Raw genomic sequence first — 16,155 nt, 5'->3', positions numbered from 1 at the left:
GCAGCATCGTCTCCCAGGTTTCCAGCGGTTTGTGAATGTCTCCTGTAAAGCTTTGTTTCTGGTTTATGCGCAGAGATGGTTGTGAGCTGACATACTTACTGGGCCAAATCATCCAATGGGAGCCCTGCGCAGGGGCCCACCCAAGAGCTGAGAAACAAGCAAGCAAATAAATGAAGAACTAGAATATTATTTCCTGAAACCTTTAAGCTTGAAAGTATATTAAAAAAAATAGGTAGAGTGCAACAAAATCATTCATGTTTCCACTGCACTGCCAAGGCCATTAGTCTCCACCAAACTGAACTTAGTGTGAAGCTACAGTCCTTCCAAAATGAGTCACAGAAGCAGGAGCTGTTTTAGCAAATGAAAGGAATATGAGAACAAGAGGAGAGAAAGGCCGACTGACCCACTATTGAAGCAGCAGCTCACGATGCATTCACACTTATGGAAAAAAGCTTAATTTTCCATCTGATATCAGCTACTTTAAAGCTTTTACTGAAGATATTTTTGTGCCCTAAATTTTTGTAGCTGAGGTGCTCTGATTTATGTACTCATACATTCTACGTGTAATTATTGATGACGGGGTGGGAAAAAATGAATAAACTCGGTGAGGGCTCATCAAACTTTGTACATTTGTGTCATGTACATCAGTCCTGCTGGGTGTCCGTGTCTTAATCAGCAGCAGCAGACCTGCAATTTAAAATGTAGTCTTTCACACTTCTTACTGAAGCAAACTGAAGCTCATTCTGCTCTCTTTTTATTAAAAACAACTTGACCTCTGACCTGGACCTTTGTAACAGCACTGGTCTGTATGCCTGCTGAGCATGCAGGGACTGTCTACAAAGTCCAGCACTGAAATACATCACAGATGGCTGCCCCAGCCTACTTCTTGCTCAGTGCTTGCTCATAAGGGGTCATTTGATTGTAGCGTGTTCTCTGTATTATTGTAGGGTCTTTACCTTCATTATAAAGCACCTTGAGGCGACTGTTGAATGAATATCTTAAGAATCAACCAATAAACACAGTTTTAGTCATTTGCATGACTTCTGGAAACAGAAGTTTCACGATCCCTCGGAGAGTGTATAAAAGTTAGTGCTGCATCCTCTGGATGAGCACCTAACTCTGATGTGTGTAGCCTGCAATAAATTTAAGATCAGTGACTATTTATATATCAGATAAAATACTTCTACTACTATATATCAGATAAAATACTACTAAGAGAAAGAAAGAAAGAAAGAAAGAAAGAAAGAAAGAAAGAAAGAAAGAAAGAAAGAAAGAAAGAAAGAAAGAAAGAAAGATTTTTCAGCAGAGTTTGCTCGCCGATTGACTCCCGAGCTACAAGTTACAAAATCCCGCGCTGCACTTGAAGGCAGCAAGAGATCGGAAAATTCTGAGCCAATGTGAAGGCATCACGAAGATGAACGGAAGGAGTTTTGAGTCTTACAGGAAGAGGATTGATTTCGAAAGTTGTTTTGTTCTATCTGTTGAATGCCTGGCGGCCACACCGCCGAGCAGCTGCGCTGGAAAGCACCTGAAGTGATTCCCGCTGCACACAGCCTCCACCGCGGCCATGACGCTTTGATACACACCTGACGGAAGCAGCAGCAGGTAAGCGCGGGTTTATGATGTGTGCCAGCTTTGAGTAAATCACAGCTTCGTTAAAAGTCACTCTACCGTCTGTTTATGCCGCTTCATCGCTGTTAGCCACCCCAGCCGTCGGGGGTGTCAAACTTGCGACCCGCCGGCCAGAACCGGTCGTTTTCGGTCCACCGGCGGTTTTTAAAGTGTGAAAGTGAAAGTACAATTATTAATAAGTCCATATTTTTCATTATGGTGATGCATTACAGAGGAGGGAACGTGTCTGGAAGGTTGGAATTATTGTTAGATGGAGACAAACAGGTCAAAAATCATTAAGAGATTTAAAAAAACAACAGCAACCTTGTTTAGATACAAAAACTCTACATTTAAAGGTTTTCTGTCCTTCCTCTGTGACATTAAATTCTATCTATAGCTTTATAAGGTACACTTTTCCATTTGTTTATTAATAGAAATGTCAGCCAATCACATGGCAGCAGCTCAGTGCATTTAGACATGTAGGACCAGCTGATTTTCAAACAGCATCAGAATGGGGACTTAAAAGTGACTTAAGTGACTTTGAACGTGGCATGGTTGTTGCTACCAGACAGGTGGGTCAGAGTGTTTCAGAGAGTGGTCAGAAAATGAGAAAATATCCAGTGAGCGGCAGTTTTTGGAGTAAAGTGGTGTCGCTGATGGCAGAGGAGAATGGTTGGATTGCTTTGAGCTGATATGGAGGTAACAGTAACTCAAACAACAGACACGTGCTACAGCCAAGATAACACAGAAGCACATCTCTGAATCCACAGCGCGTCGGAGCGCGCGGCAGATGGGCTGCAGGGCCAGACCACAACCTCTCGGTATTTTTGGTGCATCGCTGTTGCTTCAGTTTCCTGTTCTCAGCTAAGACGACAGTTCACACGGGGCACCGACGTTAAACAACAGAAGGTTGGAAGGAGTGAGTGTCAGTTTCTGCTGTGGGTTTCAGATGGTCGGGTCAGAATTTGGCATAAAGAACAGTATGGATCCTGCCTTGTGTCAGCTGTTCAGGCTGCTGCTGGTGTGATGGTGTGGGGGATATTTTCTTGGCACCAACTGATCATCACCTAAACACTACAGCATACCTGAGTGTTGCTGCTGACCACACCCACCCCTTCATAACCACAGTGTTACCTTCTTTTTTCAAGCTCTTAAGACACGCGGCAGGAAACAAACTCCAACCCTGATTTGTATTTTTTTAAAAGTGCCATGGAGATTGACATGAGGTTTTGTAACACTGTCATTAGCATCAGGTATATTTAGCCTGATAAAACTTACTTCCCAAGTACAACAATTCATGACAAATTGAAGTACTCTTCTTGTATTTTCTAATTCTGCTTCTTTAAGCTTTAAAACCTTTGGAGGGACGTGTGTTGTTATGCAGTCGTCTTTCCCACTTCAGATCAGGTCGGGTCTCCTGAACTAAAACATGTTTGACGCTCCGGAGTTACGTAGTCAGCCCATCTTTGAGAATAATGAAGACTTTGCATTAAAAATGAAGAAAACAAACAAGTAAAGCAAACAAAGCAGGCCGATGATGTCGTGGGAAGATGATCACGAGGGGTTTTGAAATCCTTCTTTATTAAAATCAGGCTTCGCTTTACTCCACGAGTCTGAGGTTGCACAGCTGAGGAGCAGCGGCGCTGGTGGCTGAAGTGGCCTGTACCTCATGACTCATAGTGACTAATCTTAATCTTTCTTCATGACATGACGCTGTGGATAATAACCGTGAGGCTCCAGGCTTTAACAGAAGGTGATTTTAAAGAGCTCTGTGCTGTTATGTTAATGACTACAGTTCTCAGCTTAACCAGACTTCCAAGAAATGCTCATGATGAATATTTAGATCAGGAGGGAAACTGTGGATGTAAGAAGGACTGGCACACACGGTGAAGACAAAGAGGCTGTGTTGCTTTACTTAACAGAGGTCTGTGTGTTTTCCTGCTATTTTTGACCCTTTGACAAGTGAAACTGTGTGCGAGCTTCAGTTTATTAAGAGGAAATTGTTGGAATATTTGTTCAGTAGAGCAAAATGAAACCAATATCCCTGTAGAGCAGTTTGCTTTGCAGACAGAACCCGTACCAAACACACTACAAGATCCAGAAAACATCTGCTGTCACCGTGAATCATGGAGGAAAACATCGACATGACTGTCGGTGTCTCTGAGTGCCGGCTTTAAGAGCTGAGCATGAAAACACTGCTGAGGGTCTGAAGTGATGCTCACAGCTGAGCCTCGTTCCATAAACATGTTGAATTTACGCCGAAGGTCACTCGGAGTGGCACAGCCTGACTGTTCCAGCCTGTTTAATGCTTTTCTACAGTTGATAAAATAAAAAATAAAGGTGCCCAAAGATGGAAGATTGAGTTCAGAGGGTCGGCCTCAATAAAACCCTGTCCAGCAGTTTCTCGCCCTGCACTGGATCCCCTCAGGGATCGATCGTCAGAGCTGTCGTGGACCAAGAGTTGTCTTAAAGTATGTTGACAGCTCGCTGATTATGAGTTTTCTGCAGGAAGTGGAGCAGGAACGTGGCCTGACCTTCACTAAGTGGTGTGAGCGGTTTTTCCTCCAAAGACCAAAGAAATGTCCAGTGAGCAATGGCGTGTCCAGCGGGGTGGCCTGGGGGGGCACAGGCCACCCCCCCAACCAGACTGGCCACCCCAGGTGCCACCCCAAAGGCAAAACAATAAAATTCAATCAAATATCAAATGTACGATTATGTTTTCACGGTGAAGCTCAGATATCCGAGTGTAAGTGAATGCAGCATCGGCTTCTGCGCTATGTGCATCACGTTAGCAAAGGTAGGAGAGCCAAGCACGAAAGACGCACTGCAGGAAACAATTTTTCGGTGAAAGAAAATGAGGACAGAATAAATGTCCCGGTAAGTAATATTAAGTTTGTTGAGTTTAGTAAACTTCGGCGAAATTAGAATACCAAGGAAAAAATAACACTTAAAGAATTATTGCAGCCGTCGAATATTTCAGACAGTATGCTACTGAGGGCAGCTAACATAAGAGTTATGAGTTATAAGATATCATCTAAGTCGTAACATTGCTGTATGGAGCTGCAGATTTGGTTGCAGGTTAACATAGCTGGACTGGCCATCGGGCATACCGGGCATATCCCCAGTGACTTATTTTTTATTTTTATTTTGTAAGGGCATGAACAATGAGAGGTGGTGGATTGGCCAGATGCAGGTCGATGTGTAAAAATAACTCAGTTGTTTGGTGGTGGCTATGGCGGGGCTTCCACAGAGGCCAGCAGGTGGATGAGGGAAGGGGAGGCAGGAGGAGAGCCCCGAGGCAGCCGCCAGTCCGAGTGTCAGGTGAACTGAACTTCAGGTAAGTATGACCTGCAGTCTATCTGGGTCAGATATAAACCAAGTTTAGGTGGAGTTTATTTTCATGTTGCTGACTTTTTACTGTCAGTTGCAATAACTCATACTGCGTTCTAGCCAGTTTGACGGAGTTTTTATACAGCTGGGTGGGTGCTATGATGTTACTGATAGTGAAATTTATTTTATTCATAAGGTTAGTAGAGTTGCCAACGGCTCCTTAAAAATGGAATGGTCCCTCATTCAGAGAAAATATTACGCGTTTCGTATTGAGCTGAGAAGAGACGCAGTTTGTCCCGGACTTTAGCTAGAATGGAAAAAAGACACAAAGCTGGATTTATTCTGTCTTTATGCTGCACAGCTGCCTCTTCTTCTCTCATTCTCTCCCCCTCTCTCTCCTGTTGCTACTTCAATCATGAAACTGATCAATGATCAGCTGATCGGCTTTTCTCTCTTGTTTGTTTATCGCCCACTTTGTGCCAGAAAGAGGAAACCAGCGGATGTTGCGCTAAACAACAGCAGCACGTTTAAGCTTGATCAGCTGTTGTTAGAATTTATTTAATATTAATTTCTAGTATCAGCTGATGTTTGCTGGAGCCACAGCTGTAAAGCTGCTGGTCATGATGTCGGTTTGGATATGTGGTGAGAGGGAAACATAAAGATGAAACCAGGAGATGTCCTTACTGAATCATCAGAGCTGTGATGGAGAAACAGGTTTACCTTTTAGGTGACATGAATGAGTTGAAGTTATCAACTGTTTCTGAGAGACAAATAACACCAGGATCCTTTTCTAAGCAGCTGACAGCTGGTAACTGTGCAGGGGCGGATCTAGCAAAGTGTTGCCAGGGGGCCAGGTAGGGCATTAACAGGGAAAGGGGGGCACAAAGAAATACTTTTCTTTCTTATTCTCATTTAAAATATCTAGCTTTTATTAAATAATTATCTAAATCTTACAACCAAAGTTTTTATCTGACGTAAAATGTATAGAAATCATACATATACCAACAAGACTATACATCACTGTCACAACAGCATTTGTTTTCAGTCAAAGGCTTTATGGCTTTAATACCTGGTGGGCCGGTCTCTAGTCAAAATGCCCGATTTTCTGTCCCAGTCCAGCCCTGCAGGTTAATACTGGCAGTGTCACCATGCCAGCTGACTGGATTTCATCATCAGCCAGTGTTGTTCTTTATCAATATTACCAAAGTTTACCATAAGGCAGCATAGAAAGTATTTACTTGCTTTCAGGTTTTATTCAAATGTTAGTCTTTTCAGTTGTTTCTCCACTTTTTTCCTGTTTCAAAATCAAACACCAGTTTGTGAGAAGATTATCTTCTTTTTTAACAGGCAGATAAAGTTTTACATTGGCTAATTTGTCAATTGTTTGTTACAAATGTTCATATTTTAATATTAAAAAATGTTTTTGCCCAAAACATATGTGTACTATATGTCAGTAAAAATACTATGCAAATATTGATGTCCTTGAATGCTGAGTAAACACTGACAAAGCACTGATTGTATCTCTTGTCCTTTAGCAACGCAGTATCTAAAAACTTTGCACCGTAGTGGTTAAAATCTCATTCTAATAAGAGTTAAAAGCTCATTCGGTTATTAGGTTTACAGGGTTATTGAATTATGGTTAATAGAATTGTTTTTAACATTATCTGCCAATTACATCTGCCACCCTTCTCCAAATCTGTGCCCCTACCTGGCCCCCCCAACAAAAATTTTCTAGACACGCCACTGCCAGTGAGGAGGCTCCTTCATCCTCCCCCTGCGCCCATTTCGGTTCATGTGAACCAGCAGCTCTAAATAATCGAGACAAGAAGTCAAAGTTTGATTTAAATACAGACACTTTAGATAAAACGGTAGATCGGCTGTGGTTTGCCTTTCATTTTTAGCAGATATTCTCAGTACTGCAGATGGAGCGTGTCCTTTCTGTCTGTGATGATTTTCTTTTCCCGTAGATTATCCCAACTTTAATCTCTGTGACTCTGAGTAATAATAGAGTTTACACAAATTATCTGAATCTGCCACATGACTGGCTAATTTGCACGAATGCACATGGAGCCGTGATCCTAATAAAGTGCTCACGGAGTGAACACTGACAAACAGGAGAAAGTGGAGTTAAATAAAGCTGCTGTTGGCGAACAAAATGAGCAAAACCTCATTATGGAATCTGGAATGTCTAATTAAAGACTAATACAGGTTATTATGTTAGTGCATTATTTAATTATGGCTGCGTTAAAGCAATATTAGGCAGCGAGCTGGGAAATTAAGTAGCTGCTGTAACAGGACACGTTCACCTCGTGTGCTGCTTTGCATCGCTCACATTAAATTTGCCTGGCAAAAAGGCGACGGGAACTCGGGGAACATGTCAGAGCCGTGCAAACTCAATTTAATATAATATATAAAGGCCGTTTTCACAGTTACAGGCCCTCGAGGTGCACGGGTGTGGGTTGAAATTTGACAGTTTTTAATTCGTAGTTTCGAAGCATGTTTCACACCCTCGTAACTTCAGAAGTACAACAGATAGCCAGATGAAAACAAGCCCACACTCAGCGTCTCAGTGTAAAGCCAAAAATATTTTGTTTCGAGCAAATTTTTCTGTAACCAACTTTGATCATTAATATCACAGGATATGTCAAAGTTTCTGAATATCTGCTATTTCTAAAGACATCAGTACCCAAAAATACTGCAAAACATTTGTGAAAATGCATCAGATTTAAGCCAAACGTTTTCATAGTATGAAGGTAAAACAACCAAAGTCATGGCACAGAGCGAGCTGATTCCGCATTACCTCTGTGAGACGTGCTAACGGAGATGCTTGTTGATTTGTGTCAACAGGTAAGAGCAGAGCATAGACATGGCCATTGCACACGTGGCTACGGAGTACGTGTTCAGCGACTTTCTGCTGAAGGACCCGAACCAGGCTCGATACCGCAACGTTCGAACGGAGCTCGCCGTGGACAAGATCGTGACCTGCGTGGCCGTGGGCCTTCCCCTCCTCCTCATCTCTCTGGCCTTCGCTCAGGAGGTCTCAGTCGGTGAGTGAAGCCGGGGGAACGAGCAAAGTTGGCTCCATGACGCAGGTGACTGTGTGATAGTTAAATGTTAGGTGGTAATCTCATGAAGAAGAGTTCATCAGAAGTCACAGAATCCAGCCTGAATAGCCTTTAAGAGACTCCAGCTGCACATCTGTACGCGCCACTGTCATATTTCTAATCATAGAAACGTTTTTGTCAGTTTTCTTCTCCTAAAGCTTTTCATTTATTCATTTTCTGTAGTTTTCCGCTTCTAATCACTGCCCCGTGATGTTTTTCAGTGCGTGTCGGCTAACAGACGGTTCTACCCTTTTCATAAATATCTTCTCCTTAAAACACTTCCATTTCCTCTGACGCTGCTTCTGCTTACATGTGGCCGTTTTTCTGTCCTCGCTTCTTGGGTTTACCTGCAGTTTTTCTTCCATGCTGCTCTTAAATTGTGTCCGTACTTTGGTGGCAGATGCAGAAATTATGTTCATAGATAAAGGAAACGGCACAGGTGTGATAAACACATACACATTGGTTTATAAAAAGATTTCCTGTATAAAATATGAGGTCAGTTGGGCTTTTTAGCCTCTCGGGTAGCTTAGTTCCTCGGATCTTGTCTGTGTGGGTCTAAAGTGGTCTAAAGATCTGAACTTGGAACCAGTCCACATGTCTAGGTGTCCATCGGGAAGATGCTAAACTCCAGGTGTGTTTGAATTTGTCTTACAGCAGCATGAAAACACAAGTTTCAGACAAACAACAAATGAATGTTTAAAAGAGATGAAAGAACCTACAGAAGGCCTTTTATTCATCGCCTGGCATTTCTGACAGAACGTCTCCTGAACCAACCAGCTGGCGTCTCTAACGCCGTGTGACTGATGTTTTCTTCAATTTTATTCACAGTCATGTTTAAAAAGCCTTACAGTCTTAACTCGAACCTGTACGAGTCCTGTCTGGGTCACTTCATTCATGTGAGAAATCTTTCTAAGAAATCCACTCAACCACAGACAGATCTGGTCTTGCAAGAATCCTGATCTGTTTCCAGGAAGTAGACTGTGGACTTAAGGTTATGCCGTGTCACTCGTGTTGATTCTGACCCTGCTGCTGGGGCTTATTTCATGTCTCCATGTTTCTCTCAGGTACTCAGATCAGCTGCTTTGCTCCGACTAACTTCTCATGGAGGCAGGCAGCTTATGTGGACTCCTTCTGCTGGGCGGCCGTGCACACGCAGACTCTACCTCTGTGGCTGCACAAGGTACACACACAGTGCTACAGTTACTGAAAAGGTGTAAGCCATCTTAATCTCACTGTGTTTGAGTCAGAGTGAAAGGAAAGCTTTCTGACGTTCACAGGCAGCCTCGGGTTTGAGATTTCAGGGTGTGGTTCGGATATTTTTAGTAGGGTGCATTCTGAGGACTGTAATGGGCGTGCATGTTTCCTTACATACCTACAACGATCTTTCTATAATGACACCGGATAAACCTGCACAAGAAACTGACGATCAAACAGCTGATCGTGCACAAAAGCACAGTTAACCCTCAGAGCTTTGCTTTCTGCCTTTCAGCTCATTCTGTCGGGTTTGAAACGTGAGTCTGCTCTACCAGTCCTCTTCATGGTTCAGGTTTTTGTCGTTAATGAGAAAGGGCATACCCATATCTTTCTTTTGTTATGATTCACCACTTTTTTGGCGGGGGTTTGTGGTTCTTATGTCACTCAGTCTGTAGTTGGTTTCATTTCTAAGTAAAATCCACTGGAGTCTGGAGCCTAATCACAGAGAGAAGCTTAGATTCAAATCAAACTATCGGTTCGCCTTCACACTTTCACTCTTGGCTCATTCCCTCTCTAAATCTGCTGATTTCTTTTTGTTTTTCATTTAAAAATGTTTGTTTGTTTGTTAAAATAAAGAGTTGATATTAAGTGAGTGTGATCGCCATGGGAAACTTTGTTTCCACCCTTTTTAATTCACTTTATTTTTGGAGACTACGTGGAGGCATCCACATAAAACTGTCACTTCTTAAAAAGGCCACATTTTACACCCAGTCCAAGTGATCTGTCTGTGATCTGTCTGTCATAGTTTCAATAGCAAAATGGAACCGTATTAATATCTGTCACCTAAAGAACAGAAACAAGCTGACACTCAATATAAGAGCATCAATAAACAAAAAGGCGAGTTTTGAGAAGTCTCTTAAATGTTTCATAAAAAGGTCGATGTGAAGCTCAGAGCCTTCAGCCCACAGTGAAGGCTCTGAGCCCAGAGGCGTGGAGGTTGGGCGAGGGATAGAAAGCAGACGCGTGGTTGGGTGCAGCAGGTCAGAGGGGTGCTGAGGGGTCAGTGGAGATTTATGAGGGTGGGGGTGATATGTGCCCAGAGCTAAGAGCCTGTTAGAAGGTGAAGGTTTGGACAGAGTGGAGATCTTTCAGGGCTTTGCTGGAAATCCCACTGCAGTAATCGGGCCGGCTGGCTGAGGGTCTCTGCTACAGAGCCAGAGAGAAGATTAAACATTTAGTGAATAAACATTTCAGTTTATTCACATCTGTTTAATTTCTTAAAGCACTTGTAAACTTTATGGTTTATGATGTGAGATACTACTCCACAGTAAGACCAGAGAACTGAACACACACTCTCTCTCATTTCTCTATGAAAGTGAAACTGTTATCTCTGTCTGTTTCATCAGGCATTAGTTTATCAACGCAAACACCAGCATAACAGCAGCCTCGGTGTCAGTGTGTCAGCTGTCCACACCTTTCTTTTATCAGCAGTCGTATTTGTGGAAACGTCACCGCTAATGTGATTGTTTATGTCTTATTTAAAGCTCTGCTGCCTCCTCTCCTGTGTCCTCTCTCCAGTTCTTTCCTTACATCCTGCTGCTGGTGGCCGTGCTCATGTACGCCCCGGCGTTGTTCTGGAGATTTTGCGCTGCGCCGCTCCTGCAGTCTGACCTCGCCTTCATCATGGAGGAGCTGGACCGCTGTTATAACCGCGCCGTCACTCTGGCCAAACGGATGGCGACAGCGGAGCAGCCGTCCGCTGACAGGTACAGCACTTTACAGCCAACAGGGTGGGAAGGATGCACTTCATTGTTTGGGAGCATGGCAAAAAGCTTCCAATCAGTGGAATAACTGTTGCATCCACTGGTCTGACTGTGTGTTTACCAGCAAATCCATAAAGAACCAGCACGACCTCACTTTAATCTGCTCTTTCTACCCTTTCTTCCCACAGCGATCCCACCGAGGGCTGCTTCAATTACCCAATGGTGGAGAAGTTCTTGATGACCAAGCGCTGCTCGCGGAAGCTGATCATTTACTACTTCCTGTGCCGCGTTCTGACTCTGCTCACCCTGCTCTGCGCCTGCGTCTGCCTGGGCTACTACCTCCGCCTGGCCTCCACTACAGACGACTTCGGCTGCAAGCTGCGTGTCGGCCTGCTCGAGTCAGACACCGGCGTCCCCGACAGGGTGCAGTGTAAGCTCATCGCCGTGGGAGTCTTCTCCTTGCTGAGGTATTTTCCTGAGCTTTGCATTGAAGAGTTTATGCATCAAAAATCAGAATAAGCTTTGATTTGTGCTTTACAAACAAGTTTACCTGTGGTGCAATGATTAGATCTGAACTCTTGCTTTCAAGAATAGTAAAAACTGAAATTCATTAAACTGGGAATGGCAGACTGCAGGTACCAGGCAGGGGGTTAAAAAAAGTGGCATAAATTGCAGTTCCTCTAACGCCCACTAGAGGCTGGCTCCAAAAGGGGAGTCAGTCTCCAAAAGACACATTTTTGACACATTTCATTGGATAAAAAGAGTTTTTTGTTGCCATTATGCCAGTAGGTTGGTCTTTTGGGATACTTAAGGCCTCCATCTCTCTGATTACTCTTCTCAGCTTCGTAAACTTGATCGTCTTCGCCACGTTGATTCCAGTTGTGATCTACGCCAGTCTGCGTCCCCTCTACTGCTATGACCACGCCCACTTCCTTGAAACCTACCAATCACTGCCCACTGTGAGCGTCCTGCCCAAACCCGGTGGCCAATGTGACGATCTCTCGCTCTACCTGCTCCTACTGGAGGAGAACATCAGTGAACTGAAATCCTACAAATATATGAAGGTGTGTATTTTAAAGCATCAGAAATGACAAACGGCCGAACTTTGTCAGCATTGGAAACATTTTGGTCTGTGTTTATGTGAAGTTGTTTGACCATAAAATCAAATCATTCGTACATGAGAAACCAGATCCTTCTGTTGTGTTTGGAATAGTTACGTTGACCCGATTTCCCTCTTTATGTCCCATTCTCCCATTTCATGTGTTGTGATAAAATCCCACATTCTGATTGGCTTAAATAGATGTTGCACAAGAAACTCGGGGCTAAAAAAAAGGCATCGTGGCTCTCTGACTATGTGAGCATATGAATGAGAGCATGAAACCAAACATCATCCTTTTATGCCTGTTAGAAGAAAACAAAGTGCATATGACTCCTTCACATGTTAAATGCCAAACCTCTCCCAGTTTACCCTTCATTGTCAGAAACTGTCCCACATAAGCATGCTCTTTGTCCTACATGTGGTTTGGTAACTCTAATACTGGGAAAAAATATCTCAGAAAGTTGTTTCAGTTCATCTGGATGGAACATTTTCATTGTGAGAAGCGTTTTGATCACTAAGTCTCAGCAGACCTTATAAACAGTATTATAAGAGTGTGACTTTTATCATCCACAGTGCCGTGATCCATTCCCTGTGAATAGCCCACATGACCACTGACCATTTATGATGACACTCTCGTGGTTCATTGTTATGTAATCGCACTGGTTTCTATGGTTACGCAACGTTAGCGTTTATAAGGTTGTGGAAACGTGCGGCCAGTTGAGGCGCGGATGAGTGAGGACACATTTCTCCCACTGAAAGCGTTGTGCAGGTCCAGAGAATCAACTTTGTGGTTATTGGACATGCATGAACACATAAAAAGTACTGCAAACTGAATTGGAGGCACATTTTTAGCTTTCTTCATATATGCACTTGTGTTTTGTTGTGGTGTTCCTGCAGCCCTGCCGGGTTTAAATAAAGCATGTTTTAGTATCCTACATGGTGCGTTTCTTCCCTGACGATTTCTGGCCGTAGGTGTTGGAGATGTTGAGGAGACGAGGCGAGCATGCCGGAGAAAGCTTCGACCCCATGGGCCTGCTGCAGAATCTCTGCCTGGTGAAGATGGACAACGTAGACGGGTTGAAACCCACCAGTGCTTCAGCGATGCCTGATAACGACGAGGGTCCAAACTCATCCAAAGAAAACTGCAGCAAGACGGAAACGGAGATGAAAGGTGAGAAAAGAAACAGCTTTGAAATCTCACTGGAAGGAGTGGGTGCTCTCGTAAGGATGTGGATGAAAAAGTATAATCTGACATCACAGTGGTGTTTATTTACCGGAGGGACAGAGAAGCGACAGACTGCAGGTTTCTGAGGAGATGATGGTTCAACCAGCAGAACCAGTTCCCTGCTATTCCAGAATATGAATAACAGCTGCAGTTTCAAGGCTTCAGCCTCAGGTTTAATATTAAAGTTGTTACAAATAGAAGAATAAGTTCCCACTCGAGCTCTTTGGAATCTGGCAGAGAAATCTGATATTCTTCAATGACCCAGTCAGTACTTGATCTTTTATTAAATACTAAATTGTAAGTTGTGAACAGTTGACGCAGCACTGTGAACTCTGTTTTTACAAACCTCTACAGACAGGTTTTCAGGTCCATTTCAGTAACAGACGGGCTTATTTGTGTGTTTTTAGAGCTCAGACCTCTGCTGCAAGAGAACAGCGATGCAGCAGGAAGCGGCGACGGAGGCGTTCTCCGACAGAGACCGATGTGATGATTCAGCGTGGGATTAACAAACTCAGACTTTAAATCGTTTTCTTCAGAGGAGAGAGGATGGAGAGTGTGTTTTTTGTCTGTCCGGTAGATCGTGGAAAAATGGCAGGACGCTGGAGGATGATTGGCTAAAACTCCCGATGGTACTGATTTCGACTTCCTCTGAATTTTTTTTTAAGGACAATTTCAAACACTACAATCCTGAAAGCTTAACTTGGATTTTTACATTTTCTGACACACAATCACTGAATATGGAGCTCCTGAAAGGTCGCACTGGGAACATCTTTCCTCCTGACGATGCTTTTATGTTCCCGCTGACGTGTTTTGGTCCAGCCTTCGTGTATTATGTAATGTATGCATTGCTCATTTACACAGCCACTTCCCGAATGCAGAACTTTATAAAAACATCTGTTTATAAAAACACTGTGACCCGGTTCCACCTCTGCTGCCTCGGTCGCCCTTATCTGCTCCCTGTGAGAATCTAGCTTCCTGCAGGGTCGTTCGTTAGGATTTTTATGCATAAACAAAGCAGGGAATCAGAGCAATGCAAGGTTGTTTTCTTTCTGTTGTACATTCACGGTTCTCGCTCTATCTGCTGAAAAATCTCCCAGGACTTCATCAATAAGCCAAAAAATAAGCCTGAACAACCTCAATGACAGATTCAGACTTAAAAAAATATATGTGTGTGTGTGTTCTTTTTTTTTTTGGCCTTTGCTGTGTCTCAGGGTGTTTAACAGGCTTAATGCATGGAACATCTTCATGGACATAGTGTCAGAGTCTGATAAACCTGCGCTTTGGGCCACAAAAACACTTCTAGTTGTCTGTGTGAAAACAGCCTTCAGTGACCTCGGTAAACACTCTCCCGATGGCCTTGTGAGCTCAGCTGCAAGGTTCAGGCTATATTTAATAAAACGTGAAATTCTTTTTGTAAATTATGATCGTTTATCCTGTTGACTTGTCAGTCTCAAGTCGTGACACAGTCAGTTCTGGTCCTAACTGATCACGTCGTGTTTCAAAAACAGTCATTTCAGGAGCTCCGTATGGTTCCATGATTATCAGACAAAAGTTTACCTTCCAGTCAGGGTCTCGTTCACGAGTGAGAGAAGAAGGGAGCGTCTGTGGAGACCTGAGCGTGGAATCTTTTCCACCCTCATCGTGACCGAAGTGATGAGCTTTCTCTTCCTTTAGAGACCAGACGAGGCGCTCAGAGGAGAGCCGCTCCTCCTCCTGCCACTAAAACTGCTTTTAAAGTCAATATTGTCAGACTGATTGTTCCTGCGAGCTGCCTTAGTGGGAGAACGAGTTTTTCATGCGATTGTCAATCACATTTCAAGTCAACGTTAGCGCTTTAAAGGAAAATGAAAATGAAACTGGAATCATTAAAAGGTAGCTAACTCATGAACATGCAGTCCCAGTATTTGTTCAGGGTTTGGCTCCCCAGACTGATTTCCTGCTTAAGAACTGAACGTTTTTCTCATGTGTGGATGTGATTAAACTGTCCTTTGCATGTCAAGCTACAAGAAAAAGAGGTACAACTGCATGAAGCTTGGTTTTGTGTACATATTTTTTAGGTTACGAGGTTTTCTTTGTTTAACATAGACGTAAATAATCCAAAGTCAGGTTTTAGGTTTTATCGCTGTGAGAGAACTCGTGTAAATCTCTCAGATGTTCAAAAGTCTTGATCTGGAAATCAACTCGTCGTGTCTGCTGGGGGATCTCAGGGATAAAATCCTCTCACTGGACTCTGTGTGATCGTCAGTTTTTGTGTTTTTAAAGTGCCTGTGGAACTTTTTTGCATGCATTGATGAAACTTGTTCTCTTCACTCCACACCAGTGACTGTTTTCTGAACTTGTTTGTGTTTTGAATGTCATGGCTGAGTATTATTGGGATTCAGATTTGTGCAATGTGTAAAGAGAGACTTGATGTTGTTAACGTTTCCTGTGTTTCTGGATTTGAAGTGAAAGTTTGTTCATTCGTAAACACGACTGCAGTGGTTAAAACTGACCTCACCATAAACTGTGTGTGTGTTGTGTGGGTGGGTCGGGGGCTTGAGCAGATCTATACAATGCTCAAACACATGGTGCTATTTACATCCTTAAACTCGTGCTGTTTGGTGGCCCAATCTGACCTCAGGGGCCAGACCAGTTGTTTTTTTGTTTGTTTTTTTCTTCTTCTTCAATCTGAGCTGCAGGCAAGATTGTTAAAAAGCTGCGCAGAAAAAGGGAATATTTACTGAGAGAAAGCACGCATAAACAAATAATTTGTAATTATACAAAGACTCCTGACAAAAAAGAAAACTGAGGGGAAAGAAGACAAAAAGGAGCTCAGAGCAGGAGAAAAGA

General features: G+C 43.2%; 1 protein-coding gene across 1 annotated transcript; it reads left to right on the top strand.

The window, feature by feature from the left end:
• The first annotated feature begins 1,484 nt into the window (after nt 1–1,484).
• On the top strand, nt 1,485–15,801 carry LOC146619370 (pannexin-1-like). Its single transcript, XM_085370478.1, has 8 exons — nt 1,485–1,605; nt 7,789–7,988; nt 9,110–9,225; nt 10,818–11,005; nt 11,191–11,469; nt 11,844–12,066; nt 13,074–13,272; nt 13,734–15,801. The coding sequence occupies exons 2-8, from the start codon at nt 7,808–7,810 to the stop codon at nt 13,811–13,813; spliced, it is 1,266 nt and encodes a 421-aa protein (XP_085226604.1). The 5' UTR covers nt 1,485–1,605; nt 7,789–7,807; the 3' UTR covers nt 13,814–15,801.
• The last annotated feature ends 354 nt before the right edge of the window (nt 15,802–16,155 follow it).

Source organism: Diplotaxodon limnothrissa, linkage group LG14 (genome assembly GCF_057381915.1).
Source record: "Diplotaxodon limnothrissa isolate DT_005_m linkage group LG14, D_limnothrissa_male_GT1.1, whole genome shotgun sequence".
NCBI classification, from domain to species: domain Eukaryota; kingdom Metazoa; phylum Chordata; class Actinopteri; order Cichliformes; family Cichlidae; genus Diplotaxodon; species Diplotaxodon limnothrissa.
This window is presented reverse-complemented; position numbering and strand designations above follow the sequence as displayed.